Raw genomic sequence first — 26008 nt, 5'->3', positions numbered from 1 at the left:
TTACCACAGGTACTGTGTATGCTGTGCATCATCTATTCAGAGAATATCATATAAAAGAGAATTTATGTTAAATGAAGCAATGCTAAACCACCAAGGTGGTTTAGCATTGGGGGAGTGATTAGGGGTGTAGTTAGGTACCTATTGATCCTCCCATTGTTCCTCCCATCTCTAGTCAGCAGAGGTGTCAAACTGTGTCTAGTTTTCAGAGGGCTTTTTAGGACCTTTGTGTTCAAATATGTTCCAATGTTCCTGTACAAAAATGAAAAATGACCAATGCAGACTGTGTGTGTGTGTGTGTGTGTGTGTGTGTGTGTATGTGTGTGTGTGTGTGTGTGTGTGTGTGTGTGTGTGTGTGTGTGTAAACACCTTTGACACAATCTAATTGTCTCAATAGAAGAGCAGGAAAACTAAACACAATCATCTCAATGTTATATTGTAACATACACTACCATTCAGATTAGTAATAACATTTGATTTTATTGGCCAAGCAAAGTAGGCCAATACAAGTGTAACTATACAAGCTGAAACTCTGGAGTCTCAGGTGATCATAGCTGAAACCTCAGAACAATAGCCACACATTAGCAACCATAACTACAGATAGCCACCCATTAGCTAACAGAAACTGCTTATGTAAATGCTGGAATGTTGGAATGTTAAAAAGGTAATCTCTTTCCCTTCAAATTGTATAAATTAACTATTGTTCATAAGTACTGTAGGTATAGAACTGACTGAAAAACAATGCTGACACACAGACATCTAAATGACATCATGATAGTGCAAACCTGTCAGAAATTTGTCCCTGATATGGACAAGTTGGTTAAAGCAAAGAGATGTCAGGTGTCTGGAAAAAAGTGTAATAGTTTGGAAAATTGTTTGAAAATGTTCACCAACTACACACACACACACACACACACACACAGACACACACACACACACACACACACACACACACACACACACATATATATATATATATATATATATATATATATATATATATCAGTGGCGAATTTTCAGGACCTTCAAGGTATTCAGAGAAGCCCCAGGGATCCTCAGAAGAAAGAAAATAATATTTTTAATAATAACTTTTTTAATTACTTTTATTATTATTATTTTTTTTTATTAATTAAAATTGTTTGTGTTGGTAATCTGTTAAACTGCACTGTTTCGCTCGCCATACTCATTGTAGTTGTTTCTGCCTCGAGTTCTGTGTATTGGGAGTGTTTTTGTGCTGGGGAAAATAACAGCCAATCAGAGATTCTTTCTACTGAGTCACTGGGCAGAATAGCCTCTGACGCAAGTATTCCAGAAGTCCCTCGGCTATTTCAGGGGAGCGTGTCGCTATTTCGACGCGCCGATAGTTCGACTTAGGGATCGCGAGATTTCGGCGCCGCTGTTTCGACGGCACCCTTTTTCGAAAAAAAGGACGGCAATGTTTCGACACGACAACTGTCCGACACAACAACAGTTCGACAAGACGGCACGGTATTTCGACAATGAAAAAACAAGTCTCTCAGCGACACGCTCCCCCCGACAGACTCATGGTGCCAACGCTCCAGCCTCCAGTAGGAGCGAGCAACCCGGTTGTAGGTCGCTAAATGATATCGCCCTCTCTCCGCTCCTAACCCAGCCTTCCCCTCCCCCGACCCTTCTATCGTTTGAATCGTTTCTAGGCTATTTGTTGTTCTGCCTATCTACATAGGCCTACTGTGTTTTATCCGTCTGTCTGTCTGTCTGTCTGTCTGTCTGTCTGTCTGTCTGTCTGTCTCTGTCTCTCTCCCTCTCTTTCTTTCTCTCTCGTCTCTCTCTCTCTCTCCCTCCCTCACTCACTCACTCACACATACGCACAGACAAACCACAATTTTCTGTGGAGACCGGGTTGCAATGCGCGCACACACACACACACACACACACACACACACACACACACACACACACACACACACACACACACACACAGTCACACACACACCAAACCAAACGCTCTGAAAGTAGCCTATATAATCAATGCCAAATTGGGAATTATTTTGTAAAAAGGCTATGAACATCCTGTATATCCGACGGTGTTGATAGCTTGTAAATCTGTTATTTTTGCGCATGTAACCTTGTACTTGTTTAAAAAAAACTCCATGCTCTGCAGCTTTCTATTGGACACAGACCGGCAGGTTCATATGTGCATATAGGCCTATGGCATATGCCCACAGCTAGGGAGGAGAGTATATTTTACGTTTATATGGGGCTAGTACATTTTGCACCCATATTACTGTCATAATAATATGTTGCTTTTAACAAGTAAGCTAAGTGATTGGTGGAGCCTGCTGCGCACTGACTGTGGCCATTCATTAGGCTACTCTTAAACAGGGCCGTGCAGTCCATACAGGCAAAATAGGCAGCCCCACACAGGCTGGGGGCCTCATGAGATTATTATAATTTTTTTAACCAACATGGGCATGGGCCCCCGTTGAGCTGTTGAACAGAGAACAGTTGAAGTGAGGGTTAACATGAAACAATTGCTTTGGACATATTAGCTCATTAGAATCTGAAAAGAGCTTGGCTCTCAAAGGTGCAGACCAGATAACAATGGCCCTAATCACCCAAGCAGTTCCTTCATGTGTGTTCTGTGATGTCACATACATCTTTAAAGTGATCCCTGACTAGTAAGCCATGTAGGCCTTAATATGTTATAATAACCCTCTTTAACCAAAATATACCATTTAAAACACTTACAATATATTCCTTTGAGAGAAAAAAAGTTATATTTTCAACCCATGGGGGGAGCCATTGCACTGTTCGTCGCATGTAGTGATGACGGTCGTAGAAGATACATTTTGGCTGGACGGGCCAATTTAAAATGGCGGTGTAAACAAGTTTTAGATGTTGAATTAAACACTTTACTAACCCGGCAAAACATCCTACTTGATTGAACAGAACAGAAAAGCACCACACTGCTAACTACAGTTAATCTGAGCTTCAAGACAATGTTTTAAATATTGTAAAGAGAACGTTCTTTTGACGTTCCATATTAACCTTATGGGCCCGACCAGCCAAAATGTATCTTCTACGTCATCACTGCATGCGACGAACAGTGCAATGGCTCCCCCCATGGGTTGAAAATATAACTTTTTTTCTCTCAAAGGAATATATTGTAAAGCCCTTTGCACACAGGCGCGTTTAACCGCACGGATAAAACGGACAATATAATTTTTTGAAAAGAAAACAATGATTCTCTATGACCTCATGCACACCGGCTCCGAATTAGCCGTGCGACGAGTGGCTGCCGCCGTGCTTTTTTTTCTTGATCGAACCCAGTTCGATTCGTGCGTCTTGTCGCATGCGGTAAAAAACTCATCACTCCTTTTATGACTGCTTTTTGGATCCGCAGCGGCGATTCCGCACAGCCTTGCACACCAAATCCAATGCGTTTTATTCATGCCGCAAACGAAAAAAACGCAACTGTCCTGTGTGCAAAGGGCTTTAGTGTTTTAAATGGTATATTTTGGTTAAAGAGGGTTATTATAACATATTAAGGCCTACATGGCTTAAGCCCTTTGCACACAGGACAGTTGCGTTTTTTTCGTTTGCGGCATGAATAAAACGCATTGGATTTGGTGTGCAAGGCTGTGCGGAATCGGCGCTGCGGATCCAAAAAGGAGTCATAAAAGGAGTGATGAGTTTTTTACCGCATGCGACAAGACGCACAAATCGAACTGGTTTCGATCGAGAAAAAAGCGCACGGTGGCAGCCACTCGTCGCACGGCTAATTCGGAGCCGGTGTGCATGAGGTCATAGAGAATCATTGTTTTCTTTTCAAAAAAATATATTGTCCGTTTTATCCGTGCGGTTAAACGCGCCTGTGTGCAAAGGGCTTTACTTGTCAGGGATCACTTTAAGAGGCAGGGGCGTGCAGAGACATTTTGAAGGGGGGGTGCTCAAGTGAAAAAAAAGGGGCACCTTGTGGAACCATCGACTACCTAGTAGTTGCATTGGTAATTCAGTGTTTGGGGGGGGGGGGGGGGATTTGAATGATGTCAAGTGGCCGGCACTTACACATACATTACATGAGTTAACAGGTTCAGACAATGGTCTATTGATATGCATACATGCCCTGCTGTGACATATCTAATAGGTATTGATATGCATGTATAAATTCATTGAATAACCGATTAACCATTTAATCTACTATAGTCCCTGAAAATCGCAGGCCCCCCCTGCAAGTGAAAATCGCAGGGCCCCCCTTTTGCAAATGATGGAGTTCTATCCGTCCGTCATTCAAGGTTATATGAGATACATAAAGGTTTCCTGTGTAAATAAGCCGAAAAGGTTACTAGGATCTCCTTTTAGTTGACCTTGGCTTGTACCAGTGAACTGTACTGTCATGAAACTGTACTTTTAATAGTCTTCAATCAATCAATCAATCAATCAATCTATCTGGAAGAAGGAGAGACAGCCGCTGATACGAACGACCTACGGCCTGGTCGCGACCTAGGCCACGACCTGGAGGTCGTAGGTCCCGGTTCTGGAGGTCGTAGTTCGCGGTACATACTTGTTAGGTCGCGGCCGGTCTAGTTTCGCGACCCCCGGCCGTGGTTGCGCCACCTCGGTCGTCCCCGGGCCGTTGTTGCGCGATCGGGCCGTTGTTCAGCGACCTGGGAAGTCCGCGGTCGTATTTAAAAGGTCTTTTTGCAGAATATTCTAGAGCAGCAGCGCTATTCAACCTTTTGAAGCTTGTGATTGGCTGAACCGGAGGTAGGAAGCGCTCCATTGTAGGCACTTGGACCGCGCGAGGTGCACCAAAACCTATCCTTAACCCTAACCCCAACTCTAACTCTAACCCTAACCTTAACCCTAACCCCAACTCTAACCCTAACCCTAACCCTAACCCTAACCCTAACCTGCCGACACTGAGTAGCTAACCTGCCGACGCTGTTGAAAACGAGCGCTCCTTCCCTTAGCAAGCGTAGAGTTTCTAAACTCGCGTCCCTTCCCTTAGCAAGCGTAGAGTTTCGATCGCGGCGCTCCTTCCCTTAGCAAGCGTAGAGTTTCTAAACTCGCGTCCCTTAGCAAGCGTAGAGTTTCTAAACTCGCGTCCCTTCCCTTAGCAAGCGTAGAGTCGCGTCCCTTCCCTTAGCAAGCGTAGAGTTTCGATCGCGGACTTCCCAGGTCGCTGAATTACGACCGAGATCGCGCAAAACCTCCAGAACCGGGACCTACGACCTCCAAGTCGTGGCCTAAGTCGCGACCAGGCCGTAGGTCGTTTGTATCAGCGGCTCTTGCTGGGAAGAAGTTGCACATGAACTCTGCAGCCGCACAGAGGCACTCCAACAAGACCACTCTGACAAGCTAAATGCTGGGTGCAGTAAATGTATTTGTCTGCATAAAGGCAATAATTGAAGTAGCTATGAATTGAAATATAATTAACAGGCTGCCTGTGGACACACATCCATTTACATGTATTTATTGTGAGACAAAGGTTGAGAACCACTGCAAAACAGGCACTTAAAAGTTATTCTTGTTCTTATTATCATTAAGGTAGTTAGTTATTTGTAGGTAATAACTCTGATATTCCCATTATGTTATCTTGTAGCTATAAAAATTCATGTGAGAGTGAAGCACAATTGCTTTTTCTTATTTTGTTTATATGGAATTATTTTTGAAAAAATGCTAGTTTGCATTAAACTCATGATTTATTTTCTCATATCTTAATTATTTGAAAATATTTTCAAATAATTAAAAACAAAAGTTTAGGAAACCAAATGTAAACAGGCATTTACTTGCGACTCCTAGAAATTGGTCCGCAACCCACACATGGGTCCCGACCCAGGGGCCTCAAACTGGGGTTTGCCTGGGTCCTCCTAGGCCCTAAGCACGGCCCTGCTTATCCCGTAAATATTACTTTATCCCACGTCCTCAGGTAATGTTGAGAGAGAGAGAGAGAGAGAGAGAGAGAGAGAGAGAGAGAGAGAGAGAGAGAGAGAGAGAGAGAGAGAGAGAGAGAGAGAGAGACGGACGGACGGGAAAGAACAAAACACTATAGGGTCGGGGGAGGTAAGGCTGGGTTAGGAGCGGACGGTGAGCGTGTGTGTGAGAGAGACTTTTTTTTTTCGAAATACGTGCAGCCTTGTCGAAAGACCGTGCCGGCCAGTCGAAAGACCGTACGTGCCGCCCTGTCGAAAGACCGGCGTCAGTTTTTTCGAAAAAACGTGCCGTCGAAACGGCGGCGCCGAAATCTCGCGAACCCTAAGTCGAACTATCGACGCGTCGAAGTTGCGGGCCGTCGAACATTTGACACGTCGAAAAAGCGAGATTTCCCCCTATTTCAGTCACATACAAGCGTATACAAGCCTTGGTGTGGAGTGTCAGTTTGACCAACCAATCATATTTCGAGCTGTTGTCAATGGGCGTCGTCTTCATTTACGAGGGGTCTACCGAAGACCCACGGCTCAACCACCAATCACAGTGTCTCCACTGTGGCCCATGCTGTGGCCACTACTACAGTATGCATGCGCAAAGCAACAACAAGGAAGCAACAAGTAGTAAACAGTGCAACATGGCAGCAGCAGGAGAGAACGTAGCCCCAATTGAAAATGATATTGTTTCGGATTTATTGTCAGTGCCTTTTTCAAGAAGACCGTTTAATGAAAAGATGGACATTGTTAAAAAAGGACGCCCAACACCCGAACAACTGGAGATCACTCAAGCTTCAAAGGCGGGATATGAGCGTCATTTTCAGGCTAGTAACTGGGAACGATACCCGTGGTTAACAGGCTCACTTATGCACAAGAAGCTATACTGCTGGGCTTGCTTGTTGTTTGGGACCGACAAGGGTACCTGGAACTGTAAAGGCTACGATAACCTTACCTCTTTAACCAAGTCTGCAGTAAAACATGAAGGCTCAGCAAGTCACCTTAAGGCAACTATTACTTTAAAAACATTTGGAGACGCAAGAATTGATTTACAGCTGGATGAACAGAGACGGAGAGAAACATCAATGCACAATGAGAAGGTGAAAAAAAATCGGGATATTTTGAAACGTCTCATACACACTGTAGTTTTCCTTGGAAAACAAGAGTTGCCTTTTAGAGGACATGATGAGAGCAGCACATCATTGAATCGCGGTCATTATAGGGAGCTTTTATCATATGCAGCAGAATATGACCCAGATTTGCACTACCATCTGACCACTTCCAAAGTGTTTATTGGAACCTCAAGTCAAATACAGAACGACTTGATAAGTGCTGTAGCTAGTGTGATGGATGATGCAATTAAAGAAGAAATAAATAAAGCATTATTTGTAGCTCTGATGCTAGATGAAACATCAGATGTGAGCAATGCTGCACAGCTATCTATTGTTCTTCGTTATGTAACAGACAGTGGCATAAAAGAGAGGTTCATTAAGTTTGTGGATGTGTCAGAGAAAAAAAATGCGGATGCTTTGGCAACCCTCGCCCTTGAATTCCTGGAGGAATACAGATGCACAGACAAACTTGTGGCGCAGTGCTACGATGGTGCTCCCGTTATGGCATCGGGACTGAACGGCGTTCAGGCCAAAGTAAAGGAAAGGATTCCAGAGGCACTTTTCATACATTGTTATGCGCATGTCCTAAATTTGGTTTTATCTCAAGGTGTAGCCAAAATTCAAGAGTGCAAAATATTCTTCGCACACATTTCTTCCATGGCAGCTTTCTTTACTAAATCACCAAAGCGAACACAAGTGCTTGATGCGATGTGCAAGACGCGACTGCCACGAGTTGCACCAACCAGGTGGAATTTTGCATCAAGATTGGTGTGCACGGTATTTGAAGAGAAAGATAATCTTAAAGATTTGTTTAATTATATAGTTGAACACCATGGCGAATATGATGATGCTACCATACACAGTGCCGATGGTTACATATCAAACCTGAGCAGCTTTGAATTTTGCTTTTTGCTTTCAACATTTAACGAAATGTTTTCACATTCAGACGTGCTCTTCGACATTTTGCAGTCAAAGTCATTTGACATGCAGTTTTGTATGGGCAGGGTGGACGAGTTTTGTATTATGATTGAGGAGCAGAGGCCACGTTTTGATCAACTTTATGATGAGGCAGTACAGAACACCAGCATGCCAACTGGGCGCAAAACGCAAGGAGATCCGCGTGCATACTACAAGAAGCTGCATGAGGGAATTATTGACAACATTCTGAATCAAATGCAAAATCGTTTTAAAGATCACGAAAAGCTTTCATTCCTGTCACTCCTGGACCCCAAGCAGTTCCCCGACTTTAAGAAGAAGTTCCCTGATAGTGCTTTTGCAAGCCTGACTGACAGCTACGGGCCGCGCTTTGACTTGCCACGGCTGAAAACGGAGCTCAATATTGTGTATTCTATGGCAGATTTCCAGGGAAAGGACCCATCTGACCTTCTTCTATTTCTCCAAAGTAAAGATCTCTGTAAAAGCATGCATCAGCTATATAAACTAACGTGTTTAGTTGTAACAATCCCTGTCACGACATCATCAGTGGAAAGGACATTTTCAGCCCTTAAACGGATAAAAACATATTCGAGGAACACAACCGGACAATCCCGACTCACTGCATTGGCTTCCATGGCTATTGAAAAGGAAATTCTCGTGGAACTTAAAAAGAAAGAGCAGCTTTATGATCCCGTCATTGACAAATTCACCCAAAAGGACAGGAGGATGGATTTCGTCTTCAAGTGAACCGTCATTGGTGAGTGAAAAATGAATTAATTTATATCGCTGGATTTGCATTTAATTTCCATTCATTTTTGGCTGCTGTTCAATTATTGTGGGTCATTCTTGACTTGGTCTTTCGTTGCATCGATAACTGCTGTACATGACGGTTGTGTCAAGGGGTGTCGCACCAAATTCTGGGCCCTGGGTACAAGGATTCACTACGGGCCCCCCATAAATGTTCTTCATAGGGGATTTAAAAAATAGCAGATCTACAAGCTCGCTGTGCGGCAATCGGTGCCGCGCTGTGAGCTTGTTTATCTGCTATTTTTCAGCTAAAGTATAAAAGAATTAAGGCCCTTCCACCTTGGGCCCTAGTAACCCAGTCCCACTCCCCCCTCCCCTTTTGTGACGCCCCTGGTTGTGTCGTGTGTGGCTCTGGCAGTGCAGTGAGCGCAGTCAGCGCACATCTATTTAATCCTTAATAGCGCAAATATGGCATTGGCTTGGAAGTCTTGGTTTGGGAGTCTGTACAATGTTTGTAGTACTATGTGTGTGCGTGTGTGTGTGTGTGGTAAAAACTGCTGTTACATGGTTCTGTCTTGTGTGGCTCTGGCAGCGCACATCTATTTAATCCTTATTAGCGCAAATATGGCATTGGTTTGCATGTCTTGGTTTGGGAGTCTGTACTACATGTTTGTAGTATGTGTGTATGTGCTAATTAAGTTTATCCATCGTGCTTGCCTTGTAGGCTACACAGTCGGCTGTTCAGTGATAAGTTTTGTCAAAAAAAGGGGAAAAAGGAGGAAAAAAAGGCCTAACATTCACGCGCGGGTGTGCGCACCATAGGTGCGCACGAGGGGGGGGTCGCGAGGGGTCCCCGAAGGCCCGGTCCCTTGGGGCACCCATCGCCACTGATATATATATATATATATATATATATATATATATATATATGGGTGGGTGACGTGACGTAACGTTTTCGCTGTCCTCGGTGTCAAACATGTATAAATAAAAAATATATTTGTCAAAAACCTTCTGAATATTGTGCAGGACATTAAGCTTTATGTGAACTTACTCAAGATTAAAACATTTCATTCCTCATTTCTTCAGAATTTTCAACCAAACATGGCAAAACTCATATGGTGTGACTGTCCTGACCTTGTTTCTCAAAGTGGGAACTTGAATAAAACTAAGAAAAAGAATTGCTAAAAATCATTTGAAAATGAATTTAGGCTAAAAAATGTCTATTTGTGAGCCTATATCTTTTCAAAGTCAAAGCATAATGTTTTCAGTCATTTCTGATCAAAAACATTTTGTCCCCCAAACCAAAATCATTTGGTGTGACACTAGTTTGGACAAATTAAACAGGCAATTATTTGGACACCTATTGGCTAGAGAGGTCCTTCTTCTGTAAGGCTATTCAGCACTCCCAGCACAACTGCAAGACAGGTGTCTGAGGTGAGTTATGATTTTAACATTTTCATGAAATGCCATCTTGTTGAAACTTTGACAAACTCACCACTTTGGATGTCTGTTGGTGTGACACCTTTTCATTAAAAAAAGCTTAAGTTATTTGAAGTTTTGGTCATATTTCCATGTAGATCTAGGTTGCTTTGTTATAGCTAGCATGCTGTTAGCATGCTAATGTGTACATAGTAGCCTCAAGGTAAACCTAAATGCAGAAAACGTAATATGGTGTGACACTTAATCATAATGGTGTGACATGTCTGCTTGTCACGCCATATGACTTGATTGTCACACCATATGATTTATACTGTATTTAACTACAGATATAACAATAAATAACAAAGTTCCATGTTTCTTTTGTACATTTAAACATTTGTTTTAAACATTTTTACATAAAATGTAATTTAGCTTCATTCAGTGATACTTCAAATTCATCAGACAGAGCAGAAACCCCTTCACAGAAACCTTAACATATTGTTTCAATCTAAACAATATTTTCTCTTTGTCTTAAACCAGGGGTCTTCAACGTTTTCAGGCCGGGGACCCCCAAACTGATGGGGAGATGGAGCAGGGACCCCCTACCACCTCGTAGGGTGGGGGGGTCGGGGCTACGACATATTTTTTATTTTAAACATGTACAAGTTACAGCGAGCAGGGTGGGCCGTACCACAACCATTTCTAAACATAGGCCTACGTATTAACTGAGAACAAATGTCAATAATATCAACAATATGTCATTACATAGTAATCATGTATTCAAGCTATTCAAAATGGATAGAATCATGATTTATTTTTTAACATAAATGTGGAAAAAGGCAAAAAAAAAAAACATTTTTTTTTTAATATTTTTTTTTTTTTAAGCAATAATTTCACGGACCCCCTGCAGTACCTCCGCGGACCCCCTAGGGGTCGCGGACCCCCTGTTGAAGACCCCTGTCTTAAACTATACATTCCATTTTCTTTTGTCAGCTGGAAAATGACAAGTGCTGAGAGAACGAGAAAGTACAGGGAGAAACTAAACAATGACCCAGCAAGGAGAGAGGAGCCAAAGGGGCGAGACTGCATTTTCTACGAAGAGCAGGAGGTTGTCTGTGGCATAGCAGAACCTCAACAAGGCAGCCGGTTTGCTACCCTCACCAAATACGACTGGCTGATGTACATTACAGTCTAAATGTATAATCTAATCTGATCTAATACTTTTGTACTTTCACTCACTGGACTGGACAGTGGACAGTGTTAAGGTAGGACCCCAGACAAAACTAGCGAAAATAGCTGATCTACAAGCTCTCAACACGTTGTGCTGCGAGAGCTTGTAGATCAGCTATCTTCGGAGTTGCGCAACCCAGCACTCTTTAGCTAGTGGAGATGTGGTGTAATGTCATGATTCCTAATTACATTTGTTCAACACAAAATGCTGTGTTCAAGTTCAGGAGACTTCGGAAAAAAGCAATTTACCTGAATGCTGAGTTCTGTTTCCACTAATTGGTGTTAATAAAATGTTGCCTTGGCTCCAAGTGTGGCTATGCGCCTTATTGTCTCTTTAGGATCTTTCTGCCGTGGGCCGGCAGAAGACTTAGGTGTGCGTAGCATTCCTGTGCACATCCTCATCATCCATCTACTACTACAATTCTTTCTTATCCCATGTTAAAGCCCTACAATAATATCCTGTTCAGAAATATTAAGGCCATGTTATCCTGGGTAATTGTTTAATCAATCAGTAAAGTTCAGTACTCACTAATAGGTAGGTTAAAACACAGTTTGCTTTGACACATGAAGATATGATCATACGGTGTGACACTAAATCATTTGGTGTGACATTCCAAATAGTGAAAAATCATACCTTTATTAATGATTAAACCAAAAAAATGTTTATGGATTACATAGAGAATATTATCAGGAAGAGTCACAAATATTTGTGTAATTTTAGAGAAAGTTTTGACAGAATACATTTAAAATATGTTGTAAGATCATGAACATGGGCCTCACACAGAGTGTCGATTATGAAAAAAATATACAGATATAATTAATTTTCAAAAAACTATAGTGGATCACTGGTTAGTTATGATAAAGGACTTTGATAAAGTGAGTAACTTAAGAAAGATGTACTCCATTTTCATTTTATGAACAATTATTTTCATGTCACACCATATGACGATTTTAGGCACAAGTACAACAAACTGCTGAATAAAGTCTGATTCCAATAAAATATCTAAAAACAAAATGTATTTCCATAAGGTTGAGAGTGAGTAGAACAAAAGTAAATAACTTTTATGCCTGCAATTTAAAGTTTTTTTAAAAACAAATTTTTTGGGGCGTCATGTCACTGACCCACATATATATATATATATATATATATATATATATATATATATATATATATATATATATATATGCACACTTAATGGCACTTACCTGGATGTGTGTGCGCTGGCTGCGGCCCAGCTCAAGTCACCTTTTGACCAATGTGGCCCTCAACCCAAAATGAGTTTGACACCCCTGCTCTAATGATTTAGCTTGGGCGGCCGAGTCGGCGACCTTCGGGGTCGCCACAGCTCCAGAAAACGCCCACAAAACTCTGAAAAGTGATGACTCATCACTTTTCATCACTAAACCATCGTTTTCTGGGGCCATTTATAGCCAAAGGAATGTTTTTTGTGCAAAACAAATGCTTGCAATGGATTCAGCATCATGACAAACCACTAGTTAGACCCCTCACATCCCACTTAAATACCCAGAAAAAAAAAGTTTTTCTGGGTATTTTCCTCCTGTATTGAAAGTCGATGGGAGCCCAACTTGATTTGGCCGCTGTGGCAACCCCGATTGTCGCAGACTCGGGCGCCCTAGCTAAATTTGGCGCTTTTAGACTAATTAGCACGAAATTACTATGTCATCTCCCTAACGCCCCCGACTAAGAGGACTGTTAGCCTAATGGCAGCAGGGAATCGGTCCCCCTGTCCTTTCAACCAAACCAAACCATAATCTGCTGCTGAAAGTTTTGAGAAAGACTTTGACCACCTCATCTCTGCCATTTGATCTGAGTTAAGTTTTGGTAGTTTGATTCTATTTATAGATTTTTGTAATTATTTCTACTTTCCTTATGTGTAATAAATAATATTCTATTTGAAATCATTGTCATTTTCCATTCTATGTTACTTCTGCTAACCCTGGACGTAAAAACTGTACGTATTCTAGTCAGTAGCCATGTTTCCATAAACGTATTCGAATTAGGGAAGCGAATTATCAGAAATACGCATTAAGACAAAGCGAATTTAGCATGTTTCCATTTGCGGGTGTCATTCGAATTAGCGACGGTCGCAAGAGTTGATCGGGCTGATTTTTTTCAGACCGAACCTGAGCACTGCACCGTCTGCACGTCTGACTGCTGTGACTCGGTCGCTGTCTAGTAGTGGGAAGAAGGGGTTATCAGTCATCATCATGGCCCCAAATAACTTTTAAATATATTACAATTGGCGACGAGTCTCTTACAAATTGGCAAGAGTTCCTCTCAATACATAAAGCTACCGGTTCACCGGGAAAACCGCGGTCGTGTCGCTGCACAGTGCTCATCCTGCAAGTTTCAGCGTCCTCTGGAAGGTCAGGTGGCCGATCTGCAAGCTCACAACGCGGCGCGGAGACGTGGATGCGAGCTGCTGTGAGCTTGTAGATTGGGCACTTCAGGCACGCAACACCGTGTGATGAGGAAGGGTTCGCCACCGATGGCTTGACTCTGGGAACGGAAGGAAAACGGGAGGAATTTACACACAGTCCGTGTCACTCCGTGAGTCCGTGTGTAACAAACAACCGGTTTGTTTTGTGGGCTAACGCTATACCATGGACGTAAAGCGGCAGGGGAAATGGACCTAGAACGTCATAATCTATTTGCATTTATTGTCTGACCCTTTTCCATTTCCTTATGCGCATTTAGTTTATTCGATAAAGGCTCAAAATCCTCCTCCTCCAAGCGGATAACTTTTTTTGCGGATAATGAAAGTTTATTCGCATTTTGAAGTGCTTCCATAAAAACATTTTGCGAATAAACCGTTAATGCACAAAAAGTGGCTTTATGGAAACACCACTATAGTGGGTTACCATGATGTCAACCTTATTCACACTCAAATAAAGTCTCACCACAGTATTCATGTTATAATCACATAATAAATAGTCAAACTAAACTAATACAAATAAAGGTGGTAAATTAGTCTGACCTTAGGATCTGCAGTCTACAATGTGGACTCTTTAGTCCAGCAGAGATCAGCTCCATGGATGAATGGTTCTGTTTGGTCCAACTGAGGTCCAGTTCTGTTAGATGTGAAGGATTAGAGCTGAGAGCTGAAGCCACAACTTCACAGTCTGTCTTTTTGAGGTCACAGCCAGCAAGTCTGTAAAGATTAAATGTAAAATCAAACAGATTAGACCACATTCACTGTCAATGAAGTTCACTAAGAGATCTTCTATCTAGTTAGAAATGGTGTAAGGTAGAGTACCACCATTGACCCTATTCTGGGCTGAACATTCAGCCAAAATAGCAGATCTACAAGCTCACAATATGTCGCACATTGAGAGCTTACATGAACAACATATTGAAAAGAATAATACGAGTAAGACACCTAATGGCGACAAGCAACCTTGCACCAAAGGGCGAGGTCGCGCAATGTCTTGGCCATCTGGCCAGTGATGTATATCGGACCAGTTACCCATATATGGAGACCCCTGGTACCAATATATGGAGATCCATGTACTGTATATGGAGATATGCTGTGAGAGCCCAAACATGCTTACTCAGTTATTCGTTATGTGAAAGTCCTATGAAGTCTATGACATCTGACATCATACATACAATCCCTTTTATGCCCATATATGGAGATGTCCGTCTGTAGAACCAGCCACACAGATATGGGCTGTCTTCTTCCATATATGGGCATTCCCATATGAAGTCCTGTTAGATATGGGCTTAATATTGATAACATCAGGGATCTCCATATGAGGGCCTAAAAGGGATTCTGTTAGTGTGGTTCCCCTGACATGACAGTGATGTCAGAGCGTCAAAGTCCATAGGCCGTAAAAAAGCGTAGATGGACAGACGTCTGTCCGGACGGACAGAGACATGATGTGCCGTTTCTCATGCTAAACTATACAACCAGTAAGACACCTAAGGGCGAAAGGCGTTGAGGTTGTGCCATCTGTCTTGGCCATATATGGATTTTGTTATTGTGGTCCTCCTAACGGGGCATCATCTGGGATACAATCCCTTTTATGCCCATGAATGGAAATCCCTAACAGAATCCCGTTTATACTAATATACTGAGATCCCTGCTCTGAGTATCTGACATCACTGTGATGTCACCTGTGGACGCAAATAAATAGTAAAACTAAACTAATACAAATAATGGTGGTAAATTAGTCTGACCTTAGGACCTGCAGTCTACAATCTGGACTCTTTAGTCCAGCAAAGATCAGCTCCATGGATGAATGGTCCAGTTTGGTCTCACTGAGGTCCAGTTCTGTTAGATGTGAAGGATTAGAGCTGAGAGCTGAAGCCACACCTTCACTGTGTGTCTGTCTGAGGTCACAGCCAGCAAGTCTGTAAAGATTAAATGTAAAATCAAACAGATTAGACCACATTCACGGTCAATGAAGTCAAGTAAGAGATCTTCTATCTAGTTAGAAATGGAATACGGTAGAGCGCCACCATATGGCCTATGACCCTATTCTGGGCCGAACATTAAGCCAAAATAGCAGAGAGCTTACATAAACATCATAAACAACAACATATATTGAAAAGAATAATATAAATAAAGACTGTGAACCTTCATGCTCCCCAGAGGATGACCCCAACTGATTTTAGTGTTTAAATAGTCTTTCTTCTAGCGCCACCATAAGGTCAACATGTTCACTGTCACAACATGTCTAAATGCACTGGTCAGATTGTCATGAAACTTCTTGATTACATTTATTCTCCCCACAGGATTAAACCTACTGCTCTTACTGACCTCCACTCTAGCGCCACCTTTAGTCCAAAATGTCCACTTGCACACAGGATGTGTGAAAATCTAATGTGAGGATTGTCATGAAACTTATGGAGCACATTGATGCTCCGAATGAACCCTACTGATGAAGTGACCCCACAACCTTTCATTTAGCGCCACCCTTTGGTCCCCAAATAATTGGTCACAGACATCCATGAAAATATATTTTGCCATTGTCCCACATAAGAGAAGATAATATGTTGTTAAAAATGTTATTCAAGAAAAATTGCAACATATTATGAGTTTGTAGATCAGCTGGTTTAACAGCTGTCAACAGAAATCACACATAAACATCTCATTATATTTTAGTCATAATCAGGTTCTTATCGTCAACGAAAACAACAGACAGACAGACAGACAGACAGAGAGACAGAGAGAAAGAGAGATAGCTAAATGTACAAATAATGATAATACTATGATTTATATGAAGACAAAAATATTCATATTTTATCAAATTAAAAATACATTTCACTACATGACGTATGTAGCAGTTTTAATTTTTTCCATTACTTTCACTAAATACTTAGGGCCGGGACTTGATTTTTTAATCTAATTAATTCGAGGTTTATAATGAATTAATTAAAATAAATCACATTTTAATCACATATAGATATTTGAAATGAGAAGCTCTTTTTTCATATTTCTTTTCAATTAAAACACATGTTGGTATACAAGTGAATCAATGAGTGAGTTTTTTTAAAGGAGTAGTTCACCCAAAAAATGCCTTTTTTTCTATTGATTACTCACTCCATGGAGGCTTAAGTTCAATAATATTTTTTTGCGACCGTCAGCTCGCAGTTACTATCAAAACCTCCACCGGCTGTCTGTCCGTCAGTCTGTCCGTCAGTAAGTCAGTCTGTCCGTCGTGTCACACTCATATCTCCGCAACCGTTGCCCCGATCCATGCCAAACTTTGCCCCAAGATTTTGCCCTAAAATCACGCAATTTGCGGTACACAATATCTCTACGGTCATGTCATCAACATGCATCTGTCCCATCTAGCGCCACCATCAGGCCGATTTTTGCAAAACACATTTTTGGACACTGCTCCTACAGATTTGGGTCCTAAAATCACGCAAAGCGGTACACAGTATCTCTAAAGTCATGTCATCAACATGGATCTGTCCCATTTCCCATATTCCCTCCTGATTGGCTACGACTGCCTTCTAAAGTTAATATATGCGACCTGACGGTCGCTTATCTCCCGATTAGGGAGTCTTACTGGTACTTATTTGTCACATTCCTAAGATTTTTGTTTTTGGGGAATATAGTAAAGTTACCCCAATCGATTCCGGATGGCGACCCAAATTCATGTGGGTCCCCATCCAGAATCAATGGGGATACATTTATTGTAATCAAATTATTGTCTTAGGAATTCGACAAATACGAAAAATGTATTGAACATTTTGAGGTGAACTACTCCTTAAATGTAAATGTCCCATCCACTGGACCAAGCAAAGCGGTCTGATCGGCTTCTTCTCCCATTGCTGCACTGGGTTTGCTGGAGGCTATGATCCATTGCTGCACTGGGTTTGTTGGAGGCTATGATCCATTGCTGCACTGGGGTTTGTTGGAGGCTATGATCCATTGCTGCACTGGGGTTTGTTGGAGGCTATGATCCATTGCTGCACTGGGGTTTGTTGGAGGCTATGATCGCTACGCCTGAAACTAGTCCAGTGAGAAAGGTTCGGTGGTCCAAAAACTAAGTGTGTTTAAAACGTGTTCGTTTTTTTAATCACATACATTTTCCGTAATTAATTAATCAAAATGAATTGCGACCGCCAGGGCGCCGTTACTATCAAAACTTCCACCGGCTGCCCGTCCGTCCTTCCGTCCGTCCGTCCGTCCGTCACGTCACACTTTTGCCATACTCATATCTCCGTCACCGTTGCCCCTATCCATGCCAAAATCATTTCTCACATTCCCCTCTTCTAGCGCCATCATGAAGCCGATTCTTCCAAAACACAATTATGGACACTGCTCCTACAAATCTTGTCCTAAAATAACGCAGTACACAGTATGTCTAGACCAGGGGTCCTCAATAGGCGGACCGCGGTCCATGTCCGGACCGCAAGGCACTGCCGACAGGACCCAGGACAAATTATAGTAAAAAAAAAACTGTGGAAAAATATCTCCACATTTCGTTTCCACTTCTCGTTGTAGGGCTATTCATTCACTTCATTGCATGCGCTCTAAGTCTGTGTATGTGCGTGTGTGTGTGAGAGAAACAACAACGCGCTGATTGGCTGATGCCGGGCAACAGAGTATTATGGGTTGTTATCTCTATGACAACGACGCGCTGATAGACTGTTACCGAAAGCTGCTGAGCCTGCAACAGTGCAACTAGTTATAAAGCAGTGTTTTTCATTCACGCACAACAACATTGACGTGAATACGTTTGTAGGATTGTAATCTTCTCTCCAGAGAGTTTACGCAACGTGCCACGGCCCGTGACGGCCGCCTCTCTCTTTCTTCATGGAGATCCAATGCAGCAAAGCTTGCTGCGAGCCGCACGCAGTACAGCCGAGCCGCTTCAGGCGTCTCCGACGCGCGACCATAGAGTTGCGCGCGACACCTTGTTTTCAGATCGATATTCACGTTGCGACACAAGCATAAAGTATTCGAAGATTATCCCAGTTTGTTAAAAGAAACCAGAGCAACAAACACTAGCGCGAAATATCGCTGCTCCACTCCCTTCAATGGGGAGCTCTTCAGTCAAGTATTAAAGGTCTCCAAAAGATTTTGGAGGAGATGACAGTGAAGTCATAATTTAAGGACCCTAGACCCTTTTAATAAAGAAAGAAATATATATATATATATATATATATATATATATATATATATATATATATATATACACATTTTTTTTTTTTTTTCTTTTTCGGGCCCGGACCCGGATCAAAAAAATATTTGTAGACCTTCAAGATTTGTATTTGAGGACCCCTGGTCTAGACTCATGTCATCAACATGGACCTGTCACATTTAGCGTCATCATCAGGTCGATTTTTGGGCACTGCTTCTACATATTTTGCCCTAAAATCACGCAAAGCGCTTTGAAATTGGTACACCGTATGTCTACAGTCATGTCATCAACATGGATCTGTCCCATTTAGCACCACCATCAGGCCGATTGGAATGAGCTACACAGCCAAACGTGTGGGTAGCGCCCATCCAAAAATGGTCAAAATGGCCTGGCAGGCCTGCAATACCCCAGGGAGACCCCACCCCTCATTTCTCATATGGCCCTCTTCTAGCGCCACCATGAGGCCGATTATTGCAAAACACATTTTTGGACACTGCTCCTACAGATTTTGCCCTAAAATCACACAAATCGGTACACACTATGTCTACACTCATGTCATCAACATGGATCTGTCCCATATAGCGCCACCATCAGGCCGATTTTTTGAACCACATTTTTCTTTTTGTGCTGAGTTTATGGATGCAAAGTAATGGACTGTTTTAATCTGAAACTCTTGCAGACAGTGATTGCGACCGTCAGCTCGCAGTTACTATGAAAAGCTCCACCAGCTGTTTGTCTGTCTGTCTGTCAGTCAGTCAGTCAGTCAGTCAGTCAGTCTGTCGGTCACGTCACGTCACGTCACGTCACGTCACGTCACGTCACGTCACACTATTGCCCTACTCATATCTCTGCCACTGTTGGCCCTACCAGTAAGACTCCCTAAATAGGGAGATAAGCGACCGTCAAGGCAATGGAAGCCAATCAGGAGGGAATATGTGAAATGGGACAGATCCATGTTGATGACATGAGATACTGTGTACCGCTTTGTGTGATTTTAGGGCAAAATATGTAGAAGCAGTGTGCAAAAATGTGTTTGAGAAAATGGGCCTGATGGTGGCGCTAGGGTTAGGGGACCCCCCCTGAGAAGCGGGGGTCCGGGGACCCCCGGCAGGGCCCGCGGAGTGGAGCTGGAGCTTGTAGATCGGCTACTTTGGGGTATTTTGGGCGGCGCGGGGGTCTTCCATCACAGGGAATTCCCCGTGATGCAGCCCTGTTGGGGTGGACATTTTTGCATTTTTTGGCGGCGGCACCAGGGGGTCCCTGGAGCTCCGGGGGTCCCTGGAGGTGGTCCCCGAGCGTGTGCCACTCTCCAGTCCCAGGCCGAGGCCCCAAAGTCGTATAGGAGTGAAGCGGTGGCCCGCCCAGTTCTCCAAAGCCTTATCCCCAGGTCCACAATCATATCGCCAGGGGTCCCTGGAGGTGGTCCCCGAGCATGTGCCACTCTGCGGTCCGAGGCCGAGGCCCCAGAGTCGAATGCGAATGGAAATCTGACACTGAAATCTCCTCATAGCTATTGTGGCATGTGTGGCTTTGATCACTCTGGGTTTGATTGCTAAAGCCTGAAAGGCCATTAGCATACGGTTCAAGAAATACAGGAATAAATAAAGAAATAAAAGAATACAAAAATAAAATAATAAATACAAAAATGAGGAAATATGCAAACAAATAATATATACACAAATAAATAAATAAATAAAAATAAAAATAAATATATAAATACATAAATAAATATATAAATACATAGCATAGTACATAGATATATACATTCAATTATATATTTTTACATTTCTTTGCACATTTATTTATTTATTTTAGCATTTCTGTATTTATTTATTCATTTATTTATTTATTTTGAATAATGTCATTTTTCGTCCTCCATAGCAAACCTTCCAGTCTGTGTTTACACCAGTTTGACAGTCAAATGATTACATAACTGGATGTGATCATTCCCTAGCAGCCACGATGGATCACATACTGTAGTCACTGTACCTTATCATTATTCTAGTCAGTGTGGGTTACCAAGATGTAAACCTTATTCACACTCTTCAAATAAAGTCTCACCACAGTATTCATGTTATAATCACATAATAAATAGTACAACTAAACTAATACAAATAATGGTGGTAAATTAGTCTGACCTTAGGACCTGCAGTCTACAATGTGGACTCTTTAGTCCAGCAGAGATCAGCTCCATGGATGAATGGTCCAGTTTGGTCCCACTGAGGTCCAGTTCTGTTAGATGTGAAGGCTTAGAGCTGAGAGCTGAAGCCACAACTTCCCAGTCTGTCTTGTTGAGGTCACAGCCAGCAAGTCTGTAAAGATTAAATGTAAAATCAAACCGATTAGACCACATTCACTGTCAATGAAGTTAACTAAGAGATCTTCTATCTAGTTAGAAATGGTGTAAGGTAGAGCGCCACCATATGGTCCAAGACCCTATTCTGGCTGAACATTCAGCCAAAATAGCAGATCTACAAGCTCACAACATGTTGCACATTGAGAGCTTACATAAACATCATAAACAACAACATATATTGAAAAGAATAATATAAATAAAGACTGTGAACCTTCATGGTCCCCAGAGGATGACCCCAAATGATTTTAGTGTTCAAATAGTCTTTCTTCTAGCGCCACCATAAGGTCAAAATGTTCACTGTTACAACATTTCTAAATGTAAGGGTCAGATTGTCATGAAACTTGTTGATCACATTTATTCTCCCTACAGGATTAAACCTACTGATTTTACTGATCTCATGACCTCTATTCTAGCGCCACCTTTAGGCCAAAATGTCCACCTACACACATGGTGTGTGAAAATCTAATGTGAGGATTGTCATGAAACTTATGGAGCACATTGATGCTCCCTGGAGAATGAACCCTAGTGATGAAGTGACCCCACAATTTTTCATATAGCGCCACTGTTTGGACATAAAGCACTACATAGTCATTTGTTATTTAAAGCTGTTGCTATTAGTTACAGTGAATATTTCAATGAATATGCATATAAAACCTAGCACTAAAACACAGTGTTGGGTATAACGACATTTAAATAAACGACGTTACATAACGCCGTAATTTTTTTCAGTAACGGGTAATCTAATTAATTACAATTTCCATCGTTACAACGCCGTTACCGTTACTGACAATGAAATGTGCTCCGTTACTAATACTATGTCAAGCGTCCCCAAGCTGTCACGATGGTGTGTGTGTGTGTGTGTGTGTGTGTGTGTGTGTGTGTGTGTGTGTGTGTGTGTGTGTGTGTGTGTGTGTGTGTGTGTGTGTGTGTGTGTGTGTGTGTGTGTGTGTGTGTGAGAGAGTGAGAGTGAGAGTGAGAGTGAGAGAGAGAGAGAGAGCGCGCCCCTGTGTGTCGGTCTTGCAAAAATAAATAAATAAATGACTCACAGAGTTGTCCGTGAGTGAATCCATCTGATGTTACTCGCCAAAAACAATAGATCCACAAGCATGGTGACACATAGGGAGCCTGTAGATTGTCTATATTCGGCAGGCGACACCATTTCATTAATAAATTAGCAGATTTACCAGATTGATTTGGCTCTAACGTTGATGTGCAGCACGTCTCCAGTCCAGTCACTAGGAGCTCATTAAGTTATGTCAGTACTCCGTGATGTTGTTGATAACAACTCTGCTGCTTGCAATCATTATAAGCATAGCATCCTTAAATCCTTATGCAGAGATTAAATGTCGATGTATAATTGCCTAAACCTTTGTTTAGTTTAGTTTTCTTTGCGACAGATCTCCCCTCCTCTATGTCTCCACACGTAAAGCAAAATGACATGAGGTATTTTTTTTCCCCCTTGAGCATGATAATGAAGGCATCAAAAAAGCGATATAAGGTATTTTTTCCCTTGAAAAGAATGAAAGGCAGAAAATACTGTAATGTGTCTGAATCGATTTTTTTACTCTAATTTACTTTAAAAATACTTATATTTACTTACTTATATAATACAAATATTTTAAGTTAAATAAACTGAAATCTTTGGATTTTTTCTTTTTTTTTTTTTTTTTTACTGTACCGCAACCGGCTTGTGAAACCGTCTCCCAAAAACAATCCAAATGCTTTGACATATTACAACTTATTTTACGCAACTAGTTACTTTTCCTAGTAATTAGTTACTTTTACAATAGAGTAATTCAGTTACTAACTCAGTTACTTTTTCGGAGAAGTAACTAGTAACTATAATTAATTACTTTTTTAAAGTAATTTGCCCAACACTGCTAAAACATAAGATGTATTTGTAATTATCTTTCCATAGAGAGCTGGGTTATAAAGCCTGATTTACAATTGTTTGCATAGCATCAATGAGCACCTTACAACTGTGAGCTTGTAGATCAATTACCTGACATAATGTTACTTATTCTACTTTGTTTTTATTTTTAGCCACTGGCTGGGGACCACCTGGAACCGGACCCCTGGGGGACCCCAGACCACACTTTGAGAACCAATGTTTTATGTTAACCATCATTTCTAGTTATAGTGTAGTGGTGTGAAGGTAGATTGACTGTATTCTAAAGTACGTTTTCTATTCACATGAATACTAACCGAGCCTTTCTGCAGTTCCTCACAGCTGGAATCAGTCTCCGTCGCCCCTCCTCTGATGTGTTGTATTTGTCCAGGTACAACTCATCCTGAACTTCCTCTGACATCTGCAGCATGAAGGCCAGAGCTGAACACTGGGATGGAGACAGTCTGGTCTTTGATCTGTCCCCTGACTCCAGGTACTGTTGGATCTCCTGAAGTACTGAGTGGTCGTTCATCTCAATCAAACAGTGGAAGATGTTGATCATTCTCTCAGGAGAGTGATCGTCAGTGGTCATCATCTTCAGGTTGTTGATGATTCTCTGGATGGTCAATGGAATGTTCTCTGTCTGACCCAGCAGGCCTCCTAACAGACTCTGGTTGGGCTCCAGTAAGAGGCCATGAAGGAAGCGGACAAAGAGGTCCAGGTGGCCATTTTTACTCTCCTGGGATTTTTGCATGACTCTCTTCAGGAAGTCTTCCAGGGTCATTATTTCTCCTCCCAGGAATGTCCTCAGTACCTTAATGTTCTCATGTGTGAAACAGTGGAACAGGTAGACTGCAGCCAGAAACTCCTGGACGCTCAAATGAACAAAGCTGTAGACTGTTCTCTGGAAGAACAGACACTCTCTCTTGAAGATCTCAGTGCAGAGTCCTGAGTACAGTGAGGCGTCTTTCACATCCAGACCACACTCTTCCAGGTCTTCTTGGTAGAACATGATGCTGCCTTGCTCCAGATGTTCAAACGCCAGCCTGCCCAGCTTCAGAAGAACCTCCCTGTCCTTCTCCATGAGCTGCTGTTGATTCACATCATGACTTTCCTCATACTTCTCCCACTTCCTCTTTGTCTGGACCGACAGGAAGTGGCTGTACATCTGAGTCTGGGTCGTGGGCAGCTGTTTTTTCTCGTCTGTCTTCAACATGTCCTCCAGAACGGTAGCGGTGATCGAACAGAAGACTGGGATGTGACACATTATGTGGAGGCTCCTTGATGTCTTCATGTGTGAGATAATTTTTCTGGCCAGTTTCTCATCACTGAATCTCTTCCTGAAGAAATCCTCCTTCTGGGGGTCTGTGAACCCTCGTACTTCTGTCACCAGGTCAACACGATCAGGAGGGATCTGATTGGCTGCTGCAGGTCTGGTAGTTATCCAGAGGAGGGCTGAGGGGAGCAGATTCCCCTCGATGAGGTTTGTCAACAGCAAGTCCACTGATGATGTCACTGTGACATCAGAAACAATGGCATTCTTCTGGAAGACACGAGAACCAATGCGAATGTTCTCAAATTTCAGTGGAAACCTGCTTTCATCCAGACCATCGAAGATGAGGCCAACCTTCCAGACAGCGAGCTGCTCTGCTGTGACCTTCTTTAATTCTGGGTGGAATCGATGGATCAGTGAGAGAAGACTGTGCTGCTCATCTCTGACCAAGTTCAGCTCCCGGAATGAGAAGGGAACCAGGAGAGTGACATCTTGATTTTCCAAACCCCTTGCCCAGTCCAGAGTCAACTTATGCACAGAGAATGTTTTTCCAATGCCAGCGATGCCCTTGGTCAGAACTCTTCTGATAGGTTTGTCTCTGCCAAGGAGGAGGGGCTTAAAGATGTCAGAGCATTTGATTGGTTGGTCATGGAGGGTCTTCTTCTTGGAAGCTGCCTCTAGCTGCCAGACCTCATGTTGGGTATTAACCCCTTCACTCTCTCCCGCTGAGATGTGGAGCTCTGTGTAGATGCTGGTGAGGGAGGGCACTTCAGTGACGTATGTCACACGATCAAGACGGTTCAAACCGACCTTATAAACCTTTAAATCCTCCTGTGGACTGACACCTGCTATGAGAAGACAATGAAGACATTTTAAACATTCAGCTTCATTCATAACCTTACATTCTTACAGCTGTGTATGAACATTATTAATGAAATGCCCTCCAGACTATGTCTTCTGTCCTTTATGCATGTCAATAAAAACTAGAAATACTGTTCCTACGAAACAGTGTGGGTTCGCTGATCCCTAATCGGATACCCTGCCTTTGTACTTTCGGCTGTTTTTTTAGGAGAATAACCTGAGTATATTAAGATTTGGGTGAACAAACTGACCTGGGAGAACATACACTTTCAGCAAGCCCACAAATCTTTACTATATAAAGATTTGGGAGAACAAACTACAAAAGATTTCATGTGGGTGTTGTTGTTATTTATATCAGGTCGCACTTGTTGGTGGTGATGTCACCAAGAACGTTGCTCCTCATTGGCTAAGGGCCCTGCCTTTGTACTGTCGGTAATTTTTTTGAGGAGAATAAACTTGACCTATAAAGATTTGGTGTAACATACTGATCTTGTCTTTCAGAGAGCCCACAATAATAATAATAATAATTATTACAAACTGTGTCCAGTCTTACTTTGTCCACTTGTGGTTTGACGGGACGTCTCCAGTCCAGGTGTGATCAGAACACAAGTCCTCTTTCTGTGGACGAGAAGGAGATATGACTATATGATCATACTTCAT

The 26008-nt window shown here is 42.3% G+C and overlaps 1 protein-coding gene across 1 annotated transcript; it reads right to left on the bottom strand.

Moving 5' to 3' along the window:
* LOC308298633 (protein NLRC3-like) lies at positions 1 to 26008 on the bottom strand (the record flags this gene model as incomplete). Its single annotated transcript, XM_080742276.1, has 4 exons — positions 1 to 32; positions 15568 to 15722; positions 23532 to 25238; positions 25902 to 26008. The coding sequence occupies 4 exons, from the start codon at positions 26006 to 26008 to the stop codon at positions 1 to 3; spliced, it is 2001 nt and encodes a 666-aa protein (XP_080598402.1).

The sequence above is a fragment of the Nannobrachium achirus genome (assembly GCF_963921795.1).
Source record: "Nannobrachium achirus genome assembly, chromosome: 14".
Lineage (NCBI taxonomy): Eukaryota > Metazoa > Chordata > Actinopteri > Myctophiformes > Myctophidae > Nannobrachium > Nannobrachium achirus.
This window is presented reverse-complemented; position numbering and strand designations above follow the sequence as displayed.